General features: G+C 38.2%; 2 protein-coding genes across 4 annotated transcripts; one reads left to right on the forward strand and one right to left on the reverse strand.

The window, feature by feature from the left end:
* The first annotated feature begins 18 nt into the window (after window positions 1-18).
* Window positions 19-8060, forward strand: LOC130163658 (serine protease 53-like). Its single transcript, XM_056367994.1, has 12 exons — window positions 19-119; window positions 274-460; window positions 725-904; window positions 1680-1738; window positions 2547-2692; window positions 2846-2982; window positions 4333-4337; window positions 5632-5866; window positions 6045-6251; window positions 6733-6785; window positions 7016-7173; window positions 7301-8060. Exons 1-12 carry the CDS (start codon window positions 71-73, stop codon window positions 7451-7453), a joined length of 1569 nt encoding a protein of 522 aa, XP_056223969.1. The 5' UTR covers window positions 19-70; the 3' UTR covers window positions 7454-8060.
* A 3774-nt stretch (window positions 8061-11834) lies between these two features.
* On the reverse strand, window positions 11835-24653 carry rac2 (Rac family small GTPase 2). 3 transcript variants are annotated; one of them, XM_056372779.1, is made up of 7 exons: window positions 24497-24653; window positions 17679-17750; window positions 16287-16404; window positions 15351-15413; window positions 13838-13997; window positions 13367-13500; window positions 11835-12494 (listed from the first exon to the last, which is right to left on the reverse strand). In XM_056372779.1, exons 1-6 carry the CDS (start codon window positions 24529-24531, stop codon window positions 13370-13372), a joined length of 579 nt encoding a protein of 192 aa, XP_056228754.1. In that variant the 5' UTR covers window positions 24532-24653; the 3' UTR covers window positions 11835-12494; window positions 13367-13369. The 3 variants fall into 3 exon arrangements, with proteins under 3 accessions (XP_056228754.1, XP_056228756.1, XP_056228755.1); XM_056372781.1 differs by lacking the exon at window positions 11835-12494 and adding an exon at window positions 12501-12885; XM_056372780.1 differs by lacking the exon at window positions 11835-12494 and adding an exon at window positions 12501-12889.
* Window positions 24654-25261: the final 608 nt, after the last annotated feature.

Raw genomic sequence — 25261 nt, forward strand, 5'->3', positions numbered from 1 at the left:
CAACAGGACGGTGTGAAGGTATTTAAAAAGGCACGGCTGTGGCACCAGGACAGCAGTCATTAGATGGTCAATGACAGCAATGGCTTCTCTGGCACTTCTTTACTTTCTGCTGTGGGTCGGTGAGTATAGAAACAATTGAAGTGTGGTTGATATGTGTAGGTCTTGTTTTTATCATGTATCTACAATAACAAAGACTTTTTAATTCTGTTCCTTGAAGAAGCAAAACGTTTGTTTCTAACTCACACTCACCTGGTGGAGGACTTTCTCTTTCAGGTGTGGCAGCGAGTACACCGGTGGATCTACAGAAGAGAATCTATAATGGTGTCCTTTGTGGTCAAACTGATCGTCTGTACCACGTCAGGCTGAGAGCAACTGATGGAACATCTACGTCACTCTGTGGTGGCTCTTTAATCCATGACGAGTGGATTCTGACTGCAGCTCACTGCTGGGATGATTCAAGGTGAGAAATAGATTTATAATTAATGACTAAAGTAAATGTGAAACTCTTGAAGATGAACTGACAATTGAGGTGTCCCTAATGAAAATGACATTGCATTGAAGACTGCATGTCTAAATAACTGGCGGTGTTTGTGTAAATAATTCTGTCTAACGTACATGCTTTTCTCTTGATAACAATCAAAATGAGATGGATAATCAACAGACAGATCTGTTACGAATGTATGTATTTAACTAAGTGATGTTTCTCTTTTTCTTCTACTTGTAGGACCATGTATGCAGATGTAAATTTCCACCCAGGTAACGAAAAGGAGACACTCAAAATCACAAGACATGAGATCTATACGGAAAACAGCAAAGGACACGACATCATGCTACTGAAGCTGGAGAAGAAACCTAAAAATATCTATAAAATAGATCTTCCAGACTGTTCAACTGATATCAAACTGTGAGTTGTGATCTCTCTCTCTCTCTCTCTCTCTCTCTCTCTCTCTCTCTCTCTCTCTCTCTCTCTCTCTCTCTGGCAACAATAAGTGCAGTTCTTTGTCAGAGTTTTATTAGATGCTATAGGAAATCCACCTCTGCTCAGGAGCTGCAGTTATAGATGAGGCAACATGGTTCACGTCCACGTCTCTCCACGATGACACAATGACCAAATGTCAGATACTGTAGGTTTCATTTACATGTTTTAGTTTTCAGACGATTTAGATTTTTCTGATAGACAGAGAAACATAAGTTTGACATGTGATCTGAGACTGTAAAAAGAAGAAATATTCAATTAATGTCTGAAACACCAGGGACGGTTGGAAAGGCATCAGTCATTTGAGTAATAATTTATAATTGATTATATTTTTCAAAGCCATTAATTTCACATTGACTTGTCCGACGTCTTCAGAACTTCACTTGTGTAATGTCATGTTGTGGTAGATGTATCCATCTCTGTGTAGAAGGAAATCAGGTTTCTTGTCTAAAGAAATATGTATAGTATATAGTTTTTGTAGTTTTAGAGCTCAAAAAACTGTCAAGATTCATTTTTCATTTAAATAATAACTTGTGCGCACAAGATACAAAGATGTTCAGCTAAAAGGACATCAGGAGTGTTTGCATCAGATGCTGTGTGTTCTTGAGGTCTTCATATTCTGGGTATTGTTTTATTCTTTAGAAAGTGTTTTTTAAAGTCTGCTTTCTTTCTCTAAAAATTGTTTTGTATTTTTATTTTCTAGGAATGACAAATTTAAGGTTTCAGGCTATGTCCATGGTGTAGATGCCAAAGGTGTAAAAGGTAAGATGCCTTTTAATTATCTATTTTATGATGATAATGCTTATGTTCATAGGGAAGATTTCCTTTTTCAGGGATTTCTATTTGCTAATATCCTGTTTTTACAGGATAAAATTTCAAATTTGTACACTTCAATTATGTAAGAAAAGAAATCTACCATTCAGCTGAGATGGGCTCCTTTCTTTATCAACAATAGCTGCAGTTATGTTCTGTCCTGTCTGCCAGAAGTTCTGTCTTAATTGATGTTTTATTCGGATTTTAAGTCATAATTTTACGATAGACTTTTTAGATCCTTGTCATTTTACCTACATGTTTTAAACAGAGCAAAACATTTTAGTCATCTGCTCTTGGATTTCGAGTGAATCGAGAGCCTGAAAGATGTTTTTATCCTGGGAGAAGCTGCTTAGGAAACTTAAATAATTAGTAAAACAACATACACCCTCGTAGGAGGGATAGCTCTCTCATTAATATCACATTTTTAGTGGTTAAATCCAGTTCAGTATTTACCTTTTCAATTTCAATTGAGGTTTCAAAACAGGTTATGAATTACAGACACAATTGCCGTGCTAATTTACTGTTCTCTGCATTGAACCAGTTCTACATATGGGGCAATAAATAATGAACCTCAGATGACTGTATGGTAATGCCCCACTACTAATGCCACATAAGCTGCTTTATTCTGTCCTTCAAAAAACTAAATGATGAAACCCTTCAGGTTGATTCTTGTTTATGATTCTTGTTTATGTTTGTATGAAATGAAGAGTTAACAGGTTTTTCTTTTTGAAATGTTGTCTTTTCTATCCTCCTCCAGTTCTCAAGGACTACAATGTTCTCCACTGCACAGATATGACAGTTGCTGACTGTAGCAATATCAAAACTGGCATACAAAAATGTTTTCCAAATCAGCCATATGGTAACTTTTTCTGTGGACAAGAAGCCGGGGTGGACACAGCTGGAGTGAGTTGGCATGGCTTCTTACTTTTTACATATCTGATGTGTAGTCAGCCAATGTTTTGAACATTTTAATTTTTCTAAACAATATTTCAATAATTGAGTAAAATTACATTATATACAATGTATAATTAAGAATAATAATGTTTTCTTCCTCAGGGTGACTCTGGCAGTGGAGCTGTGGTGGGCACCAAAATTTATGGCGTCTATAACGGTAGTAATAAATATGCATGTATGGCTCCAGTTATGTTCACGAGAGTCTGTGATTACATTACCTGGATCAACAACACTATTTAGTAGACTGAAACAACTAAACATTTATAATAAATAAATGATGAGAGTTCAGCTCTACAATGAACCTTGTGTGATTTGTGTGTCTTTAAATGTGAACTGTTTGTCACTATAACCGTGTAAAACTGATATTAAAATTGGATAGAAATAGTAATAGTTTCTATTTTCAGGAGTTTTGGGTTTTCAGGAGTATTTCATCCTTGGCCTCTTTACTTAAGAATTGTTCATTTTGTTTTTTGTTTTTTGTTTTTGAACTATTTACAACTGCTTTGCAAAAAAAGAAGAAAACTAGAGGGCATTAAAAACACTGAACTGAGTGTGATCTGCCGTCAAAGGGCAACGATAAAGAAGATTTCTCCTCACACATTCGTCTAAGATCTTTGTACATAGACTGTGTCCAAATTTAAGGGCTTGATCCCCAGGAGAATAAATCTATTTGAAGACCAGAGGGTTACACTGAACATGCGCCTCGTCCCACAATAACAGTGTTTCCTAACTGACTAAACATGACTGACTAAATGCTGATTCAAAAGTCTGTTATCAACTTGTATAATTAAACAATTAAAAAAAAAAAGAAGCAAGTCAAGGGTGTAAATAAATAATATAATGTAAAATGTAGAGGCTAATGGGTGCTTATATTCATATACTGTAGCTTTGATCTTTAGCCGTGGGCTCTATGAATGACAACGTTGGCCAGTTGGTCCTACACTTCTACACTGATCAATACTGAAATATCTCAACAAATATTGGGTGAATTGTAATGAAATGTGGTACAGACATTCATGTTCCTCAAGGATGAATAGTAGCAACTCTGATGCAAAGATAACATTCCCTCAAGCCTCAGTTACACTTTTTTGTGCTGGTTAATACATTTTTGCATGCATAACTAAGATGGACAAAACTGTAAACATGAGACCTGTTAAACATCAGCTGAACACACAGTATATCTGCGTACCGCTGATGGTGACACGCAGACACTGTTTATGTCCCAGTGAAGCCTGAAAACCCCACTAGCTTGTCCTCCACAAAAGAGTGTCTAGTTGGAAACTGGATGTCTGTTAAGTTCCCTCAGTAAAATCCAGATAAAAGTGAGATTCCTATCATTGGCCATGGCCCTGTGCATATAGATTTAGATCTTTAAAATATTTCACATACTTTGACAATGCTTGTTTGTTTCTGTTTTTATTGTTTTTATTTTTTATCTTGAGTAATTTATTATTATTTGATTATTTGAGTTATTTGATACATTTGTTTTGTTTATTTTTTTCTACCCAGAAAATGCTTTTTAAAATGAAACAAAAAAAAAACTGTGTTTATCATAATTATCATCTAAATGTAATTCTTCCTCTGTTCAGTGGACGTAAACATGATGATTGTTTTAACTATTGTAACATCAGATAATCAAGTAATAAAATTACAAAACAATTGTTGGACAATTTGGTTTTATTAGGAAATTAGCACTAAATTGTTCATGGCTAAGTTAAGTTATTTATCAACAGTTTTTATTGTAATGGTGTGCCATCTTCCCTTTTACAAAGCATCATTTCAGGTATTCCTGATGCTTTATTTTTTTTATCTAACCCTATTGACAAACCAGAACATTTATATGGGACAATTATGCAAAAGTAAATTTACAGATTACATTCAAAAACATGTTTTCATGTTCAATGACAAAGTAAATTTAAATGAAGGTTTGGTTAAAGGTGGAGAAAATCATGGTAAATACCACCACTCTGACCTCTATCCCTTTACTTTCCTCTAGCTATAAGGGTGCACTACTTCCTGCATTGGCTCTGAATGTTCACATTTGTATTATATTTATGAAATTCCTAATGATCCGTCACCCTTTTAATTTCATGAATAAACATTTTGAACATTTTTCTCTGTAATGAAAATCACAAATCACATGAGGGACAAACAGTAAGTGAGTTCCTCTGTGGGGCAGGATTAAATTTCAATTCATGGAAGGCGAGAGCAGGAACTGTTGATAGTGAAGAAAACTTTGCATGAATATCCAGCAGCAGGACTGTGCTGAAGCCTTTATGAGTTGACTGGTAGCTGCTGTGACGGAAAGGCAGAGCTACCACAGGGTGAAAGACAGAAATGACTCTGATGCTTCTTCTCTTTTTGCTGTGGCTCGGTGAGGATTCAGATATTCTCTCTACCTTGTTGTCGTTGTTTCAATAATGTAATTTTACGTCTTCCTAATCCATTTCATATAATGTGATTGCTCCTCTCACTTGCCCTGGGGCCGTCAATGTGACCATTTATCTGTATGGTGGGTCATTATGAAAATGAGTGCGTATGTTTTAAGTGGCGTGCTATGAAGCAACATCTTTAAGTGCGTGTCCTCATTGTTTTTTCCTCATGCACCAAAATCAGCAAATGTTTGTTTGTTACACATTTTTTAGGTCTCATTAACACTTTCATGGCATTTTAAGGAATAACAGGAACTTTTTCTGTTTACATAAAAAACTCCATAGGACTGGATTTAGTCTGCAGTTGTACTTTAAGAGACGTCTGTAGCCCCGGCACAGCTGTGGCAGCTACAAAGATACCACATGGGAACTGTGTCGGACTGTCAGGGACTGTGATTGGTCAGCTTGGGATGCTTGCATATCACCTGTTCTCCTAACGGGGTTCTCCACCTTAAGGTGTATTCTACTGTCCCAGCTCACGGTCACCTGGTGGAGGATTTTCTCTTTCAGGAGTCACAGGGAGCTCAGTGACGGATCTGCAGAAGAGAATCATCGGAGGTCGACGCTGTGAGCGTCAGTACCACGTCAGACTGAGGGGAGTGGCTGCTGACGGATCGTGGAGCCCGTGCGGCGGCTCTCTGATCAGTAACCGGTGGATTCTGACTGCAGCTCACTGTCTGAAGCCAGGAAGGTGAGAGAATGACAGATCTACTTCAAAAATACTGTAACACTGAAACACTATAAACATATAGACTTGTATAGTCTAAAGACAAAACAAATATAGATTAGAAAAAGAACTGCAGCTGGAGTATTAATGATGAATGTGTTTAATTGTTTAATGTTCATCTTTAACCTCTACCTACATGTAGGACTATGTTTGCAAATGTAAGTGTGACTCCAGGGAGTCCAGCACAGGAAGTGCAAATCACAGCAGAACCTGTCATCTATGTGGAAAAAGACAACAACAACAACAACAACAACAACGACAGGTCTCATGACATCATGCTGCTGCAGCTTCCCAGCCCCACTGACATTAAACCTGTAGGTCTTCCTGACTGTGAACATCTTCCAAAAATGTGAGTTGTGATTTTTCCCACGTAAATGTAGAAAGAAATGTAGGTAAGAAAAAAAAATGGCTGTAACAGACACTGAGGCATGTGGAGCTGTGTTATTCTGTGTTGTTCTGTTGTGTTATCTTCTAAAGGGTGAATAGCTAAGACATGATTTTTTTTTTTTTTTGGCTTTGATTCACTGTAAAACTAAAACTTATTCAGGCAAGTCTTTGACTCCATTTACACTTGTCATTCATGTCTCATAATCACATAAAATCCAGATGAGATATAATAGCCGCACTTTTGTTTACTCACAAGTCCGATTCAAACTCACCTTCCTTAATTTGCTGTGATTTAGAAAAAGATCTGTCCACACTAGTACGGAAGGAGAAGAAAGAAATCACATATCTCCATATAGTCTTCCATGTAAATGAGATGGGAGCTGAAATATCATATCATCACTACTGAGATCAGTAATAGTTTTATTACGGGTGTTATTTTCCAGAGTTCAGATTGCAGGACACGCTGCCACCACTGGAGGCCCTGGTAATAAACGAAGTGAGATTACTTTTGATCATCTATTAAAATTAGTTAGTCATTTTAGTTCCTACCAGTACTGTCATACACTCTGCACTGCAAAACAATTTGTAAGTTGTTATTTTAAGTATCGATACATTTTATAATTAAAATTATTTTTGAAGCCATTGTTTGGGATTAAATAGATTGTGTTAAAGTTCATATTTTTGCAGCGTATAAACTTTTTTCCTCTTCTTCTTCTTCTTCTCTAGAACCAGGTAAATCACCTGCTCTCCACTGTGCAGACATTGATGTTGTCGACTGTGAAGACCTCAAAAAAACTTTGCAGCAAAATTTTCAAGAGGTCTACCGGGTCAAGAAGTATCAGCACTGGTTCTGTGGCCAAACTCCTGGGATCGACATCTGTTATGTGGGTTGGCATGACCTCTGACCTCAAAGCTGTCATTTAAGTTTTGACCATTTTAAGTTATGTACATCAGTATTTCAATAACTAGGCCATAATTATATTGAAAACAAAATATATTTCTGTCTCACAGGGAGACTCTGGCGGAGGAGCGGTGTATGGAGACAAGATTTACGGGGTCATTTCTTTTCTTGGTGATCCTAAGTATGTATGTCGAAAAGCAAGTGCATTCATGGACCTCTGCAATCCAGAGTATACAGCTTGGATCAGTAAAACTATCACCTGACAGAACAGATGTCTACAGTAGTATGGTGTGGCTGACTGTAAAGACTCTGTCATAAATAAAGAGATTTCAGCTCAATGAGAAATGTTACCTGGTTCTGTAGTTTTGTGTTTTTCACACCCAAAAATGAAGTCATACAAATTGGAAACAGTGTTTGTAAGGATCAGACCAGATAATTGATCAGTTATCTGTTACTATATATTGTGCCATTTGTGAGCGATACAAGGGAATTTAGAAAAACTGAAGTAATGTTTTTTTGTTTTTGTTTTTTTCTGGTAAGAAAGAAAGAAAAAACTACCTCCAATCCCAAAACTGAAGAATTCCGCTATGTTGATAAATGGCCTGCGGTACTATAACACTGAAAAGGTACAATTGAAATAATAAAGGAATTTTAATATGAGTTTTACTATGTGCAGCTTATATTGTAACTTTTAATGTTCTATTACTTAGTTTTAAGTGCTAGTATTCCAGGAGAAAATAAACTACATAGTTAACTTTGACGTCATGTGATGAAATATGGTAACTTTTTTCTCACTTCACAAGCTAAGTTTCACAGACCTCCTTCATCCTTCCCTCTCTTCACCATCCATTTCTTCCATTTCTTCCTTTCCTTGTAACGTCTCTGTCCGTCTTTGGTGCCCTCTGTTGGATACTTTAAAAAACTACACCAAGTTGCCATTTCATTTTACCTGTGTTTTGTTAGATTTAAGGAGGTATCGCATTCAAAAGTTTCTTTCTTTGTCTATTCATCTGCTGTAAGTCTAGTACTTATTGGCTGCAGTATTTAATTGATGAAATATTATATTTTGAAGTAAACATTACAAGAGGGGGCACAGTACACCTGAGGGAAAGTAAAGTGGAACTAAAGTTGAATAGACCTTTAACACATTTTGTCCCATCAAACACAGCTGTCAGTGATATTATTAATTTCTGCTTTACATTGCAATCACAGCTGCAACAGATCCATCATTAATGTTACTTCCACCTGTGCTTTTCCTGCTTTGAAGAAAAGGCATATGAATCTGATTCTTTTCATGTGCACATGTAAATGTAATGAGCTTATAACAGAGGAACTGTAAGGCCAAAATGCATTTATGAGACCCTGTTTGAAATGTAACACTAGTTTCAGAAAATGTGCTTGTTTTGCATGTGACTACAACCAAACCTAAACTACATCAGCTCATACATGGTATTTGTTTTTGTTTTTTTCAGTCCTCACTTGTGAAAAAAGTCATATTACATAACTACCACCAGGATCTACTTTATACAAGAACAATGAAAAAACTGCTCTGTGAAGCTTCGAGGCCTCTAGGCCTAATAGTTAAGTTGGCCTTTATAGTTCAAATCTTTCTAAAATGAAAACTGTGAGAAATGTGCTTTTACTCTTTAAAATGAAATAATAGAAAACATACTGAAGCATTTTGATGCCTAAGAAACCTTTTGGAAACATTCAAAACAGGCTGATCCTTCTCTGTCATACTAAACCAAAACTCCTCTATAGTGTCTATGATATAACTCCACCTGCAGGCTCAGTGTGAGAGGTGTGAAAAAAGCGATTGATCTTGCCTCTGAAGTGCCACACCCCCCCCCCCCCCCCCCCTAGTTTGCTCTGATTGGTCAGGAGAGACGTCTATTTATTAGGGCTGTCCCAAACGATTATTTTTTAAACGATTAATCTAGCGATTATTTTTTCAATTATTCGACTAATCTAACGATTTTTTTTTTTTTTAAATTAACCTAACAGTAATTTTATTGCAATTATTTTCCAGTTATTCATTTAATATAACAATTTGCCCCGTCCAACATCTTGACTCGCTGCACCAGGGTGTTTCCTCTTTATGTGCTCGTGCATGACTGTCGTGCTAGAGTGATATGTCAGAGTCACTTTGCAGAGTCTGCAGACTACCGCACTGTCGGTGTCAAGATTAAAGTATTCCCAAACTCTGGAGGACCGCGTGCGAGCCTTTTTTGCCGCGTGTTGCTCCACACGCTCCGTCGTACTGCTGGTAGACGCCGCCGTGTTGTTCAAATAGATATACACAGACGCAAATCATTCACGTAGTCATTGACTTCAATTACGTCACCGCGTTGTCCCGGTCCGTGCGCTGCGCTTGTATCCGGGTAAACCAAAGACGACGGATATAAACGGTCCCAATAGAAAGTTCCGGTTTTGTTCTATGAACATTTACTCTGTGTGGTTTTACACGACGCGTCGACACTAAAATTCCACGTCGAATAATTTTTTATAATCGACAACGTCGATTACGTCGGATAATCGTCCCAGCCCTACATGCAATTAATCATGGATCCATGCAATCAATAACTTTACTCAATCGTGGCATGCTAACATCAGTGTTAGCAGCCAGTTAGTGCTAGCTAACGTTAGCTAACTTGGTGGATATGTGCTCTATAAATAAAGTCAGAGTTGAATGGACTCCTTAATTTCACACAAAATTATGCTAATATTGCTGTGATATGTGTTGAAAATTGCTCGTATTATCAGGTCTCTACGGTGCGAGCATTTCACTCGCATTTGCGTCAAAAAAACAAAAACAAAAAATCAGGTTGGTGTCCAGAAGCGCTTTGGTGGGATGATGGAAGACCCTGAACTGACAGCTGCAGCGATCCTTCTGCCAAAATTCAAGACTACTTGGACTGAGAAGGCAAACACCATAGAAGCAGGTATGATTTTCATCACTTATTATTATTATTATTATTAAAGGTTGTCATTTGGATTATTGATGGGGGATGTATAAACTACACAGTCAGTGTATCACCTACTATAGATGCTGGTCACACACAGTTTGAAGAGGAGTCTCCACTTCTTCAGCACAGAAGCAAAGCAGTGTACTGCTGTGCACAGGGCCAGCAACAAAACATTTAGCCACTTTAAAGAAGGCTTTGACCAATATCATACAGTACATGCAACGAAATAATGAGCTTGTCTACATGAGTGTAGAAAATGTTTTGGTTTTTGTAATGGCAACATTATGCTGAATTAAGTTGCCACATAAATGAAAGCCTCAATGTCTGATATATTCTGTGTTTTGTGTGTATTTGTCACTTAACACAGGTTTGGCCTATGTGAAGCATCACATTGAGCACATGACAGAGGATGAGATGGAGCATGTCGGCCACTCATCAGACGAGGACGATTTCGCTTTCCTCACTGAAGCCCAAAAAGTCAAAAGGCACAAGTGAGCTAGATGGGTTCCTTGCCTGTGTCTCAGACAAAATGGACCTACTGAACTCTTTTCCTCTCATCAAAAAGCTCTCTCTCAAACTCAACACTGGCCTGCCTGCTTCTGCTGCTTGTGAGCGTCTCTTCAGCTGTGCTGGACTGCTGTTCACTGCAAACCGAGCTAGAATGAACTCAACTAACTTTGAAAACCAGCTCCTGCTCAAACTAAATAGTAAGTTCATTGAGTAATTAAAATGAGGAACTGAAGCATTTACTTTCACTTTGGATGGTTCATCCAGAGATCTTTGATCCATAGACTTGAGGTTCAACTGAGGAGTGTTCCAGATGTTTCTGTTGGTTAACAGTGAAAAGACACTTTCACATCAACTGAGTTTTGTTAACATTTATTTTCATATGTGGGATAATCTTGTGCTGCTTTTATGTCTAAAGCCCTGTTGATTTTCTGTTACAGTGAGATGTGAATGAAAGCTCAGGCATGAATCAAGGCATGAGTATTTTGTCAAATTTGGATTTACATTATTTGTACAGTTTTTGATATGTGTATATCTGTACACCTAAGCATGCGACAGCCAGGTGAGTCAGTACAACCAGTAATCCATGTTTTCTTAAATAAGAAAGTGAGTTTGAGCTTTGTTTATGATTTTGTACTTTTTCATTGCATGGGGAGAGATTATACCCCCCCCCCCCCCAACACACACGCTTACCCAAAAGAAGTAACTAAGTAACTTGTACTCTGCGTACATTTTAAATGAAGTACTTTTTACTTTTACTTGAGTAGATTCCACCCCTGCTAGCTGATAATGCGCCCTTTGATTTCCAGTATTGGCTTATCATTTCATTACCAATATAAAATGTCATGTATGGTCGTATGTTGCTAAACTCTGTTGCTCAGACATGAGCAGTGAGACAATGGATTAGTTGTTGTACAGATACTTGACCCCATAGAGTGTATTTAATGTTATTAGTCTTTTGTGTAGCTGTTATGGTTTAGTCTTTTACCTTTTTGATATTAGCTTCTATAAGAGACATCCCCTTTGTTTTCAGTCAGATACATCAGTGTTACCTTACACAGACCCTCCACCCTCTGCTCATTCATTTCACTGCTGGGATCATGCAGGTGATGATGCGTGTCTGATGCTGCTTTCTGGAAGCTGTAGAGACTGTGCAGTAACTGGAAAAACATGTTTTTCTCATCTTTTATTCTAATATCACAACAAAGAATACATTTATGAATAGATTTTACTGAAATACAACATTGTTCAGCTCCCTACTCGTACAAAACTACATTACTGATCCTTATTCATAATCATTGTTCTTCACTCTCAAAACAACAGTGGTAGCACATTTTCCACTAATCTCATTGTAACACCATGTTTTCAATAAGTAACAAGTATTATCATGATTAGAAACTGCACAAGACTCCTTGTGTGCCTTATACTAGTGGCCCCAAAAAGGGCAGTGACATATGTGCAGGAATTTTGGTACACTGGTTAAAGCTGGCTGGGCGAATCTACAGTCTAATGAAGTGTGTGACAGTCTGTGGGACAGTGTGTTGCTTCCACATTAAGTGATTTATTCTGGTATAATTGAATAATTAACAGAGAAATCCTAACTGGTGCTGTGTATGTAATGCACTTTAAAATTCAGTCTCAGAATATGCTGTACAGAAAGTATTGTACCGTTTTATTATAACAGCAAAAGCATTATGATTTTTTTAAACTAGTGGAAATCTAGTTTTATTTTTCTCTTAGAAACATTACAACATTATAACAAATGTTTTTCTCATGAGCTGGGTTCAGCAGTCTCAATCTCTTTGTGGCTTCTCTCTGGTCCTGGAGGAACCTAAAATGATGAAGACCACATACATGTAGATGGTGATGTATGAGATTTGAATGTGTGATGTCTGAAAAAGTTCATTTCCGCTTCAGCATTAAGAACAAAAACATTTCTTCCTCTCAGCAAAGACGTGAGTCATTATTGCACATGCAATTTTGTAAAAATCATTTCTTTGTCACGTCTTTAAATACTCTCTGTACTATGACATTTTGAAATGCCAGCAGGATGCAGTTCTGCATCTATTAGGGTAATTTTAAAAAAAGATATTTTTTCACATTCCTGCATCTTTGGGTTTTTCAATAACTAATGTGACTCTTGTGGAGAAAAAGCTTGGATTGTTGTCCGTCAAATTGTTGCTGTAGTTTCCAGCTCACTGCATGATGTGTCTGTCCTCCTCCTTTCTGGAAAAAAGGAAATCTTCCCTGAAGAGTCTTGTGATAATAATTACCCAAGTGCTGTAATAGGAACTTTTATTTCACATATAAAATGTGACATTAGTGACGTCACTTTGCAAGAATCAGCCTTTATTTTCAGTGTGATATCAGAGCTCACTCCTTGTGTTTCTTATTCTATCTGTTGTGTTTAATTTGTCTTGTCTATTAATGTGATGGTTTTTTTTTCCTTCACCTTTATTCTGTTTCTCCAGCGCATGAAACTCTATGTTCAATAAGGAAGAAGCTTTTGAATCATCCATTAGTGACAAGTCCAATCTCGCTGCACAGTATGTGATCAAGAAGTTGTGTAGGGTGAGTTGAGATTTAAGATCCAGGAATAAATAAATCACTGTGACTACTGTTCTCTCTCTCTTGTTCACTACAACTTCTCATTGTTTCCTTTTTTTCTCTTCTCCTCCCTCCCTCTGTTTATTTCAGACTTACCGTCTACAGCAGTGAGCAGGGCTTCTTCTTGACCTTGGTGGGCTGGGGGCAGAGCACGGCGCGGATGGCCTCATCAAACACAGTCTTCAGACCACGCTGGGTCAAAGCCGAGCACTCCAGGTACTTCACTGCGTCTAAAGACACAGAATAACGCACATCAATAAACCGACACATAGAAATTAAGGCTAAGTCGGGGAAGTAGGCTGAAGTAAACAAGATGCCATTGTTAACAACAAAAGTAACTGCAGGTTTGATTGATGACCATGATCTGAAAGTCAATAACAACTCAACCAACATCTAAAGGCAAACCCAGTGTGTGAAACAACCTCATTCATCTATACACACAGAGTGGTTGATTATCACTTGCTCAGCAATTAAGCACCACTTTGTTTCAAGCCTCCACCAGCCAGTGAGGCTACGGTCCGCTGTCATACAAGACCTGAGAGTCAGTCACCCATGAGTGTCACTGACCTATCTCCTTTGCCAGAGCCAGGCCCTGAGGATAGGTGATTGGTGCAAGCTTTTTTTCCTTCAGCTTCTCGATGGTCTCCTTCTCGTCCCTCAGATCCAGCTTGGTTCCCACCAGGATGATGGGCGTGGAGGGGCAGTGGTGGCGAACCTCCGGGTACCACTGGTAGAGGACAAGCAAGGAGTTAAAGACAAACCAAATGAATGAAGAGAGAGAGAGAGGAAGACACTAAGTGAAGGTACGTGTCAGAGATGAGGAAAATGACAGGGGCTTTCAATCAAGCCATCCAGGTTTCAGGCACAAACTTTCAAATCATTTCAATCCTGTACTGACAGTCTCAACGCTCTCATCACCTCCTCCCACTTCTACAAATTCTCTTACTGTTTCCTTTTACTTTTCTCACCCAGGCTCGGTTGTTGAGCACTGCACTAATCTTCCTGCTCTTTGTCTCCAGTTGATTGTGCGTCTTGTAATGTAGCACAGATTGAATATTGTCTGATTAGTGATGGATGGACGTTGAGTGAACAGGATGCTGGTCAATCTATTCTCCACTGTGTCATTATGCTTTGATTTGCTCGACATTCAGCTGCTCGGGAGCCTTGCTGTCAATAGTTGTTCACTTCTACACACTAAAACTAACGAGCTTTCTGAAACTGATGAAGGAAGGAATGTGAAGTCAGACCAGGGTTAAAAGGTTGAGCATCATAAGAGGTTTGCGCTGGGACAAAAATCTCAAAAATTAAAATGATCATAACCAATCAGTATTTGTTTAACTGATTGTAGTCGTGACCACACGTGCAAAATAAATTTAAGTTTCATTATCTTAATATACATTCAGGTAATGTGGTAATTTGTTTTGCTTTAGCTCAAATACAGCTTTGTTTTCTGGGTGTAAATGTATAACGTTAGCTCTCTTTCCACTATAGAAGTTTCTCTACCTTTTCATCACCTGGGCTTCCTTTTTAATTTCCCTCCATGCCAACATTTTACTAAGAACCACTTTATTTACCATCATGTCAGTTCCATGTTAATGTGTTGAAAGATAAATAAAAGAGAGTCAATACAGTGTTTGAATAATCTATCACTGGAGCCTGAAAATGACCTGAGGTTCTGGAGACAGTGACACAAGTAATTTAATAAGATGCAACTAGGAGGCAGGTTATTAGCTTCTGGGCTCCAAAAGAAAATTGAAATCAGTTATTTTAAAGGAGCACTTCTATCAAACAGTAACGGTACCTGTGAAGTAAATTTACCTATAATATACCCATGGTATAACAAATTAAAAATAGAATATAATAAATTGTGCATCTCTTTATAGACACTCTTAATAGATGTGGTGATGGTGACGCAGGAACAATATCTGCCATGTTGATTGTTTCTTGCTTTTCTTGTCATTCAGCCATTTCTATTTTAGGACTACTTTATTTAATAGAGAGAAATATACAGTATATAAGTGGGAGCTATCGATTCCAGTGACATATAAAATAATAATGTACCTTCAGAGACGAGACTCACCTTAGCTCTGACGTTCTCGTAGGACGCCGGGCTCACCAGGGAGAAACAGATTAGGAAAACATCCTGGATGAAGATAAACAATGAGAAGAGGGAAAGATTAAATAGATTGTACCACACCAGCTCAGTCACTATGTCTGCAAGGATATATAGGAAATAGAAAATATATATTAAGTAACTTGTGGAGATGTCCACTTTGCTCTACCTGTGTGTGATTTTGTTGAAACAAGTATTTGATTTAAAAAGGGCCAAAATGTTCAGGCTGATTCGACCAAAATAAAATCTTATACCAACATGCACTTACTTGGTTTTCCCTGCACTTTCAGCCACTTCTTATGTGGTTATGTCTGTTATTATGACAACTGAGCAAAACAGTGCCGATGAAGGCCACAAGTGGGGGCTGAAAGCTCTGGTTAAATCAAGTAAATGAGCCATGTGTCACTAAATTACAGAATTAACTCAATTTTTCAAATGAAATACTCATCAAGTTAAAACTCTCTTTTCTCCTTCGGTCTCATGCAGGAACTTCTCACACTAAATAGCCTCTATAATGTTGGATATTGAAATAATAAGCCAGTCACAATAACAAAGGTTTTATATGTGTATTCTGATACTATGCTACTGCTACTACTATACAATACTACTGATTCTGATACTAAAACTTTTTTACTTTATCACAGTCAAGTGACACTATAAAGTCATCTGCATTTGTAGGAATTTATATCTACATATTACGTGTTTTCCCACATTAATCAGCTTCCTCAGTAACATCTTTCTTCTCTTTTCTGTTCCTGTCTTCTAATTTAATCAGCTGTAGCACGATCACTCTGCAGTGTTGGATATAGATCTGAAACGCTCTTGACTCCCAGTGTGAAACCCAGTGGGACACAAAGTGTATTTTACTTTATTATTTTTTCCTTCGTGTTAGTGATAGTATACCGTCTGTGGGTAGGAGAGTGGGCGGAGCCTGTCGTAGTCTTCCTGTCCAGCTGTATCCCAAAGGCCCAGGTTGACTGGCTTGCTGTCGACCATCACATTAGCTGAGTAGTTGTCAAATCTGCGGGGAGTAAGAAGGTCAGCGATCAATCAGTCAATCAGTTGGTGAGTCATTTGTGCCAAGGTAGAGTCTCATGATGAGACATTTATTGGAAAGGAGAGAAAACACAACTTATTAAAAACTGACCATTTCTTACCTTCACTTTGAGAACAGTTAGACACCTTCCCCTGTTAAAACACCAGTGTTTCAGGAAACCACTACAATGCTGTAGATTATAACGTTTAAGCAGCACTGCCCCCGTGTGGTCACACTGAAACACTGCAGTCTCATTTATGAGCTCTGTGTGTTACTTTCCTAACTTCATGTAAAGAGCAGTGACTGCAGGTACAGACTCTTCCAACCCGGGTCGCCTTATTGATTACATCACTTTTCTCTAATGCGACTTTGATGAACACGCTATTTTTTTAGCAGCGTCCTGTAACATTGTCATGTATTTGCATCTCACACCTTCAGTTAGTAAAAAACAGCTGTTTTAGGCTTTTTAAAAGCATCATAGAGACGACACCATCCCTGATCTTTCTTCTCTTTAACAGTATCCAGTCTGGTTTACAGATGATTATAAGATTTTACTGATTACATATCAATTACTTTAAAGGCTGACTTCTAGTTATATTCCTATATAATCCCTGATAAAGACTAAAGGAAACATTACATTATAAAGTCGGTGGGCACAGCAACATCAATTGTTGAAGAGGAGGAGAGTGTTAATCATTTACTCTCTTCTCTATTTTCTGTACCTGTTCAGTTTTTAACTGGCAAGCTTTTAGGAAGAAGTGTGTTTTCATAACCTGTAGGCTGCTGCCAGCCTGAACCTGTCAGCATTAACACCATCAGACATGTGCACATGTACTGCTACAGCATGTGTTTTTGTGTGTTTGTGTGTGTGTGTGTGTGTGTGCGTGTGTGTGTGTGTGTGTGTGTGTGTGTGTGTGTGTGTGTGTGTGTGTGTGTGTGTGTGCGCGTCATACCGAAACTTTAATGTGTGAACATTCAGACAGAAAGTTGACATATTGCAATGCATAATGGTAAGTTGTAAATGTGCAGCTACATGTCTGTTTGCTTGTACTTTTAATTTCCGTCATGTTTTTCATATATCTCTCTATATTTATATATATATATATATATATATATATATATATATATATATATATATATATATATAGAGAGAGAGAGAGAGAGAGAGAGAGAGAGAGAGAGAGAGAGAGAGAGAGAGAGAGAGAGAGAGAAATAGAGAGAAAGAAAAGAGGGAATGTGTTTGTGTGCACCATACTCACACAGTAGGAATGTACTCCCCAGGGAAGGCATTGGTTGTGTAGCTGATGAGAAGACATGTCTTTCCCACAGCGCTAAATCACACAAGTAAAAACACATAGAGAGAGAGAGAGAGAGAGAGAGAGAGAGAGAGAGAGACATTATGAAAAGACAATAAGTGTTTCAGCCAATAAAACTGGAAGTGAGAGAAAGATTATTGGTGGGTGGGGCTTTACCAAGACACATAGGTTTTGTCCCACTACGCTCTACATATGTACTACATACTAATGTTCACAGTGGGCTTCTTTTTGGGTTAGTGTTCTTTGCTTTCCATCTTGTGCTAACAGGAAATGATGTAAGACATACACTAACAGACATCAGTCACACCTCAGCTTTAAAATGCCACTGCCAGCTTTACAACGAGAAAGTAATTTGTTTCACTGTCACCCACATGGAGACACAGTTTTAGTGCTAATACAGCATTTTTTAAATCGAGACATGGGACCCAGTAACATGTTCATTACAATGAACAGCTTGTCTCAACATCCACTGTGAGGGAAGTGTACGGCTGCACGCAGGAGATGATCAAACAAGTATCAACTAGCATTGTTCTTATTTAGTTCAAGAGCTTTGCCGTCAGCATTTCAACAACAACACCAGAACTCGTGACCCGTCTTCATCAGGACACCGATCCACATCCTGGATAAATCTGATTGGTTGCAAGGTGCAAGGAGCTTCACCCTCGCTGCTCTTTAAGCAAAAAGCAGTTCTCCAGGAGGGTGAAAGCCCATCTTGAAACTGGGGGATCTGAAGGTCAGGTTCCCAAAATCCCCAAATGTTCCAACTTAGCCTTGTCTGTCAGGATGATATTTAGGCTTGAGTCTTCTGTATATAGTAATATAATGAATAGCTTCTTTGCCTCTGGTATGGTCTTACAGTTTCAGGTAAATCTTACTCCTTTTGCTCACAGAGTGACTGTATGCAGACATGCCCAAGCAAATCCAGACTGTGCCCAATTTGCAAGGAACCCATCAGCTAATCACGCACAATCACAATCACTAGTTCACCACCATCTACTTAGAAAGGCCCTGAGGTTCATTTACTGCATCTCATCAGTGAGTGGAGTTAGCGCAGTTGTCAGGGGGATGGTTCAGCGGATATCGTGTTACGTTAGTATAGAAACTTTGGTCACATGATAACAGGCGGTCTTATATGTCTTTAGTTGTTCTCACTTGTAATTTTTATGCCAAAAGAAAAACAAACTTCATCCACTGATGAGGATCATCAAATGCAGGTGAAAGCTCCAGATGAAGCTACAGTGGACTGTAAATTTAGATTAATTTTGTTAAAGTAAAGTTAAGTTTACTTATAGAAAATGTATGATGCAATGAAAAGAGGCATAAAAATATTTACAGTCTGTTCAGAGTCACAGGTGTTATTGATACCATCATCAATAAGAACATGAAAAAAACAGCTGTCCAGTGTATTAAGTCTTGTAAGAGTGGAAACTGTTCAATGGCAGTCAGAAAAAAATATCCGGGGCACTCCAGTTGTAGATGTGAAACTAAAAATCCTTTATCAATATATGGATGCGCCAATGTGTTTTCATGCCCTGATGAAGACTGTGAATCGAAACGCCTTGGCGTATCCATACATTAATAAAGGATTTTTAGTTTCACATCTACAATAAATAGGAACAAGGCGTACTTAACCTGATATTACACCATGTGGCATCAGGTTTAACACACAAGTTGAGTACCAAAGTGGGTAGGTACTAAAATCACGGGGTTAATATGCAAGTGTCAACTGAATTAATTTTTCACGAAATGACTCAATTTCTCTTGTCAGTTCACCCAAATCACAAACACAAAAAAACCCCCACTGACCCTTTTTGCATACTCAGCCGTGCACATAGTGTCATTTTCTAAAGCTTATTGAAAATAAAATATCTGCCACAGACAACTTCTGCTGCCAAAACCAGGCAGTGGAAGTGAATGGAATTTAGTTTGTTGCGCAACACTCAAAAGTCTTTGGACAGTTTTCACTGTTTTTGAAAAATAATGTGACAATTGAATTTTTTTCTAAATAATTTTCAAAGAAAAATACAATAGAGTAATGACTTTTGAATTCTTTGGCTATTGTCAGTGTAAATTTTGTGTAAAAAGTGTAAAACAACATATTGCCCTCAAAAATTCAAAACACTTCGCCTTTGATAGATGTGAAAATCACAGGGACGATACATCTGTTAGTGGCACAAAATCATGACGATGATTGATGATTGTCCAAAATCTTGATTTACTGTTCACTATTGAAGTTTTGAGTGTCTGTTATGTGGAGAATAGTAAAAGTGGGAGTAATTTCAGACATCGCTTTGGCCACAAAAAATGAATTCCCTTTTGTGTTAGGCGACAAAAGCATCACCTAAACCCAGTGGAGGATTTGTTTTAGCTAGAAAAACGTATCTTTTTGTGATTTTGTTGGACTGACCTTTTAAAGAGAAGTCGACAAATGCTTATATTTACTAAATTAGTACAATTTTGTTAGCTAAAGTCAAAATAATCAATAAAAATCTAAATATTTTCTCTTAAAGAGAACCATATTAAGAACTGCTCTAGGGTGTAAAAATAAAAAGTTGGCATTTTTAAGATGGCTGAGGAAGGAGATGACTCAATAATGGTTATGAGCAGCTCAGCTTAGAAAAGCTGTATGTGTTTGAGTACTTCTATCTTTATGTGGGCCGGTTTGAGTTTTAGAGGTTGAGTTTGATGATATTATGTCAAGTCATCACTTCTCCAAAAGGCTATTTGAGGATCCAGACTTGGCAGTTCCAGTTAGAATAAGGTTTATGTGAAATGTAAAGGTTGGGGTTAGGCATGTAGTTGTGCAAGTTAACGTTATTGTTTAAAGACTGTGTTTTGTCAGTGAAGACTCTCATAAGTATAGACATACAAGTGTGTATATGTGCTTTGTGGTTGTGTGTGAGTCAGAAAGGAACTGATCTGTTTCAGAAGCCTCAGTTAGTGCTGAAAACAGGAACCAGCCAAAGTGAGCTATCAAGAAAAAAAAAAAACCTCCACGACTGATCTCTCTGTCTGTTTGCTCTTAATCTGGTCTTCCATCGACTTTTCTGTCCCCTTCTGACACCATCGACCTTATCTGGTTTTAGTTTGGCAAACTCTTCAAAGGAGACTCATTCCCGCTCTATCTCTGTCCCCTCTTCACTCTTATTGCTTTCTGTCTTCCGCTGATTCTTTCTATCTTTTCTCTTCATTTCCATCTTTGTCCACGTTAGCCTGTTGGTTTGGCTCTCTTAACCATCACATAGACGTACTTTCATTAATTTCTTCAATCTGTGTTTGAGACACCCCCGTATTCCTCCCCTTGGTTCAGGCCAAACAGAATAAGCTTTAACGACATGGAAGCAAAGAGGTGTCATTTAGCTAATAATGTTTATATGAAAGTAGAGTAAAGCTTTAATATCTCAGAGGGGTAATTGGCTCATATTTTCCTCTTGCTTAGGTTTATGTTTGTTATGATTTACGTATTAGACCTTTTGCTTTTCAGTCTCCGTTCATGGTGGCTACTTCACAGAGCTAGTTGGTGAAATACTGTAGCTAGCAAGCTAATCACAAACACGCTAGCCAGCCAGCAGCATGCTAGTGCTAGTCAGTCACAATAGCTCTCCAAACAAACTATTCACAGGATTCATCACTTCAAAAGCTGTCTAAGCTAGCAGTTAGTTAGCAAGTCCATTAACATGGTCGCTAACAGGACGAGATGCTCACACAGTTTAGTCAAAAGATGTGTTTCTGCTTTTGGCTCCTGTGTCCTAACTGTCTAAGAACCATTCCTCTCTTGTGGAACAGTTTATAATCCATAGTTTTCCAAACTCAAAGTGAAAACTTTTCACCCCTTAAGTGAAAGCTCTGATCGCAGCAGTTCATTTGGAATTAATTCATTTTGCTGTGAAATTTTGGTGATTTAAACGTTGGCGTGATAAAATAGTACATTAAGTTAAAATAACATCATTCTACTCTGTATGACGTATAAATCAAATTACACTTTGTTGTTGACGTCATGTGACCGCGGTGTACTTTGTTACATTAGCTTTTTACTTCCAGCGATTGTATTGAGGCTTCAAAGATCACACAAGTGGTGTTTAGTGAAAATGATCTCCTTCAGGAAAATGTATCGTAAAAATCCAAAAGTTAATGTAAAAATCATTTTATACATATTTATACTGCAATATTTGTTATTTTCGAGAATCTGTAGGCACTACACTAGAATTTATATACTGTAAAGTTTTAAATAATGTTTAGATGGACAGCATAAAAGTCCCCTGTTCGTTATAGGGTTTTATATATATATATTATTACTATTATTATTATTATTATTATTATTATATATTAAGACAGTGATTTTTTTTTTCTTATGTCCCTTGAACTGTTATAGGCCATTCAACATGGATGGCCTATATAACAAGGTCATATAACAGCAGCACGTTGGCTTGTATTTACACAGACTTCCACACAACTTGAGAACAACTTCCTCTTTTCTGTCTGTTAATAGAAGCTTTATATCTCTTTTTCACACCTGGTTCAGTCACATGTTTAGACAGAAGAATTAGTGCAGCTGCTGTGTTTCTTGTAAAAGACTGTAGCTATTCTCTCCACAAGGCTTCACCTTGTGTGAGAGTGGTAGAGCCCCAAACTCAGCAGTAGAAAGGCCAAGCTGCTGCTACACAAGGATGTATGCAGGGCCTGCAGCACAATGTGCCACATCGGCACCTACCAGAGTCATTCAGAAATTACTCATACCACCACCAGCAGCTTCAACTGACAGCTTCTCAGCTCTGATAAGGCCAACACACATACTCTCTCAGGAGTGTTGTAAAGACTATGTTTTCAATTTTTGAAATCAGACACATTTCTTTCCACTGTGGCTATAATCTGCAGATTTGTTTCCTCTCATTCCTCACATTACGTCCTCCACTGTTCACTGCTGACCTTCACGGCTTGAAAATGTGTTGAAGATGTGGTCAAACAAACAAAAAAAAAAATGGGAGGAGTGTGACTGAAATTTGGTTCACGTTCTGGTCAGCCGCCAAGACAGACTGTGATTAAACAGAACCCATGAGGTTGTGTTTTCAAAATAAGAGGCTGAGCTTGTCATTCATGTGGTTTTAATTCACGTGAACAACTTTCTAACCTCGTGTCAGTATTAATTTTATAAAACACATAAAGAAATTAATGTAATTTCCTGAGCGAGTGTCATTTTAAACAGCCTCAGGGTATGTCACAACTCGTGAACTTCATGAACAGAATTAACACAAACCCATTGGAAGCCAAGATACAGAGCAGTCCACACATTTTCACTTGTTTTTGGCTTTGCTCTCCAAATCAGTCAACAAAGTAGGCGTTGGTACGTGCTCTCCAGGATGACACATAAAAGCTTTTTCTGATCTGACGCCACAAGACAACACTGTTATTTCAAAATTAAACCTTTTTTGATCGTAGACCACAATGGTCAAAGATTTCTCGATTTTTAGATTTCAGCACAAAATGTACTAGGTTAGGTAAAAAAAGGAAAGCATGGTGGGGATATTACAACTTCGATAAAGTTACAACACACTTGGTTATGGTTTGGGGAATGACCACAGTCAAGATTAAGCAAAACCTAAGCTAACTGTTGGTAGTTACCAGGAAACAAACAGCCGTCTACTGTTTTGTCGACTCCCCCTTCGTTCCGGACAGACAAAAGCTTTAATTTCTATGTCCGCTCGAGGGTTTTGTCACTTGAATGGAAATAAATGTGATTTTTTGGAAACAACGGATGCGTTCGTGACAGGAAAGTTTTGTTTTTTTAGGGTGTTCACCTACAAATAAAAGCTTTAAGTCTGCATCTTAGTGTCATAAACACTGTTTTATTTTAAATTTAGAGTGCTAAAGTAAATGTCTTTACTTCCTAAGTGATGACAGACTTCACTCTTCCCTGCTTACCCTACCTACTCTATAAATTTTAAATCACAGTGTCACATTCAGCAAACAACAGGAAGTGAGCAAGGGGAATCCAGCAGCAATACCTGTATGCAACCTGTAAATGTTTAATTTTCGCTAACTGTTTATTGATCTCTAGCAGCTACAACTACAGCACTTCCGCTTTACAATTTCCTTTAACATGACAACCGGCCCCTTTTGTCCCACCTTCAAGTGCAAAAACTCTGTAGCAGTTATTTTCCCTGATGTGGGAGACCACATCTTGTCCAAACTTGTTCTCAGAGTGTATTTTAACTGTTAGACTGAGGAATTTCACCAATTTTTCTAATACTGAAGAGAGCAATAATGTCCAACTTCAACTAAGTAGAGCTTCTATGTGTCATTTCTTGTCTTATCTTTTCTTTTCTGCGCCTCATGAGCCACTCTCTTTGGCATTTCTTGGATTTTAGTCTGTACTCTTACAGCATTTACAGCATTTTCCTGCATGTTGTGGCCTGCACTACTCATCCAGCACCCTCACTGTGGCTCAGCGCTGTCAAACACACGCCTAAAGGTTTACACGTATTACTGGACAGACTGTGTTCTTCAGCAAGTTTAAGAGTACAGTAGCCTCGAGTTTTTGACTGAACACAGCCACATCACTGCGGAAGTTGATCAAACTGTCACTCAAGGCTGATCGGGCCATGTGAAAACCGTTGACATTTCTATTAAAATAGCCCTAAATTCAGAGCCTGGGGCCAAACCATCCCTTTCATCATGCATCAGCCCAGTTAACACTTCTTGATTCAATACTTGAAGACAGCTTAAGTTATAACAATGTAGGTAAAGTAAAAATAATGCCGTACCCATCTCCCACGACCACACATTTGATAGCCTGCATCCTGTTCCGCTCTGCTTCGTTTGCGCTCTTCACCCTGACAGAAACAGACTCCGAGAGGAAGGTGCAGAGGCGCCGATCAGCATGCAACTACAGGAAATTGTTACACACCTCCCTCACTTCCCTCCCTTCGGCTGCCTCTTTTTTTCCTTCATTTTTGCACACATCTCTTCTTCCTGTTTTGTTGTGTGCTCGCTACTTCTAAACAGCAGAACTTGTGCAAACAAGTGTACAAATGTTGTAAAATGCAGGATAAATGAGGCGGAAGAAGTCTCTGTTGCATCAGATAAAAGCTGTGAAATGTCCATGAGGGGTTTCGAAAGTGGGAAGGTGGTGCAGTAACAATAACCTGGGCTTTATTTAAAACTTCCTCCTTTTGCATTCATGCATGTGTATACACACACACACACACACACAAAACACACACACACACACACACACACACACACACACACACACACACACATGCACATGCACACAAAACACACACACACACGCACATGCACATGCACACACATATGCACATGCACACAGAATACACACACACACACAAAACACACACACACACATGCACATGCACACAAAACACACACACACGCACACACACATGCACATGCACACACACACACACACACACACACACACTCAGAGAACCACATAAATTCACATGCATGTTTGTTTAATTAGTTAATTTAAGTTTAATTTCAATTTATAAAGTGATAGAAATAGATGG

Source organism: Seriola aureovittata, chromosome 3, assembly GCF_021018895.1.
Source record: "Seriola aureovittata isolate HTS-2021-v1 ecotype China chromosome 3, ASM2101889v1, whole genome shotgun sequence".
NCBI lineage: Eukaryota > Metazoa > Chordata > Actinopteri > Carangiformes > Carangidae > Seriola > Seriola aureovittata.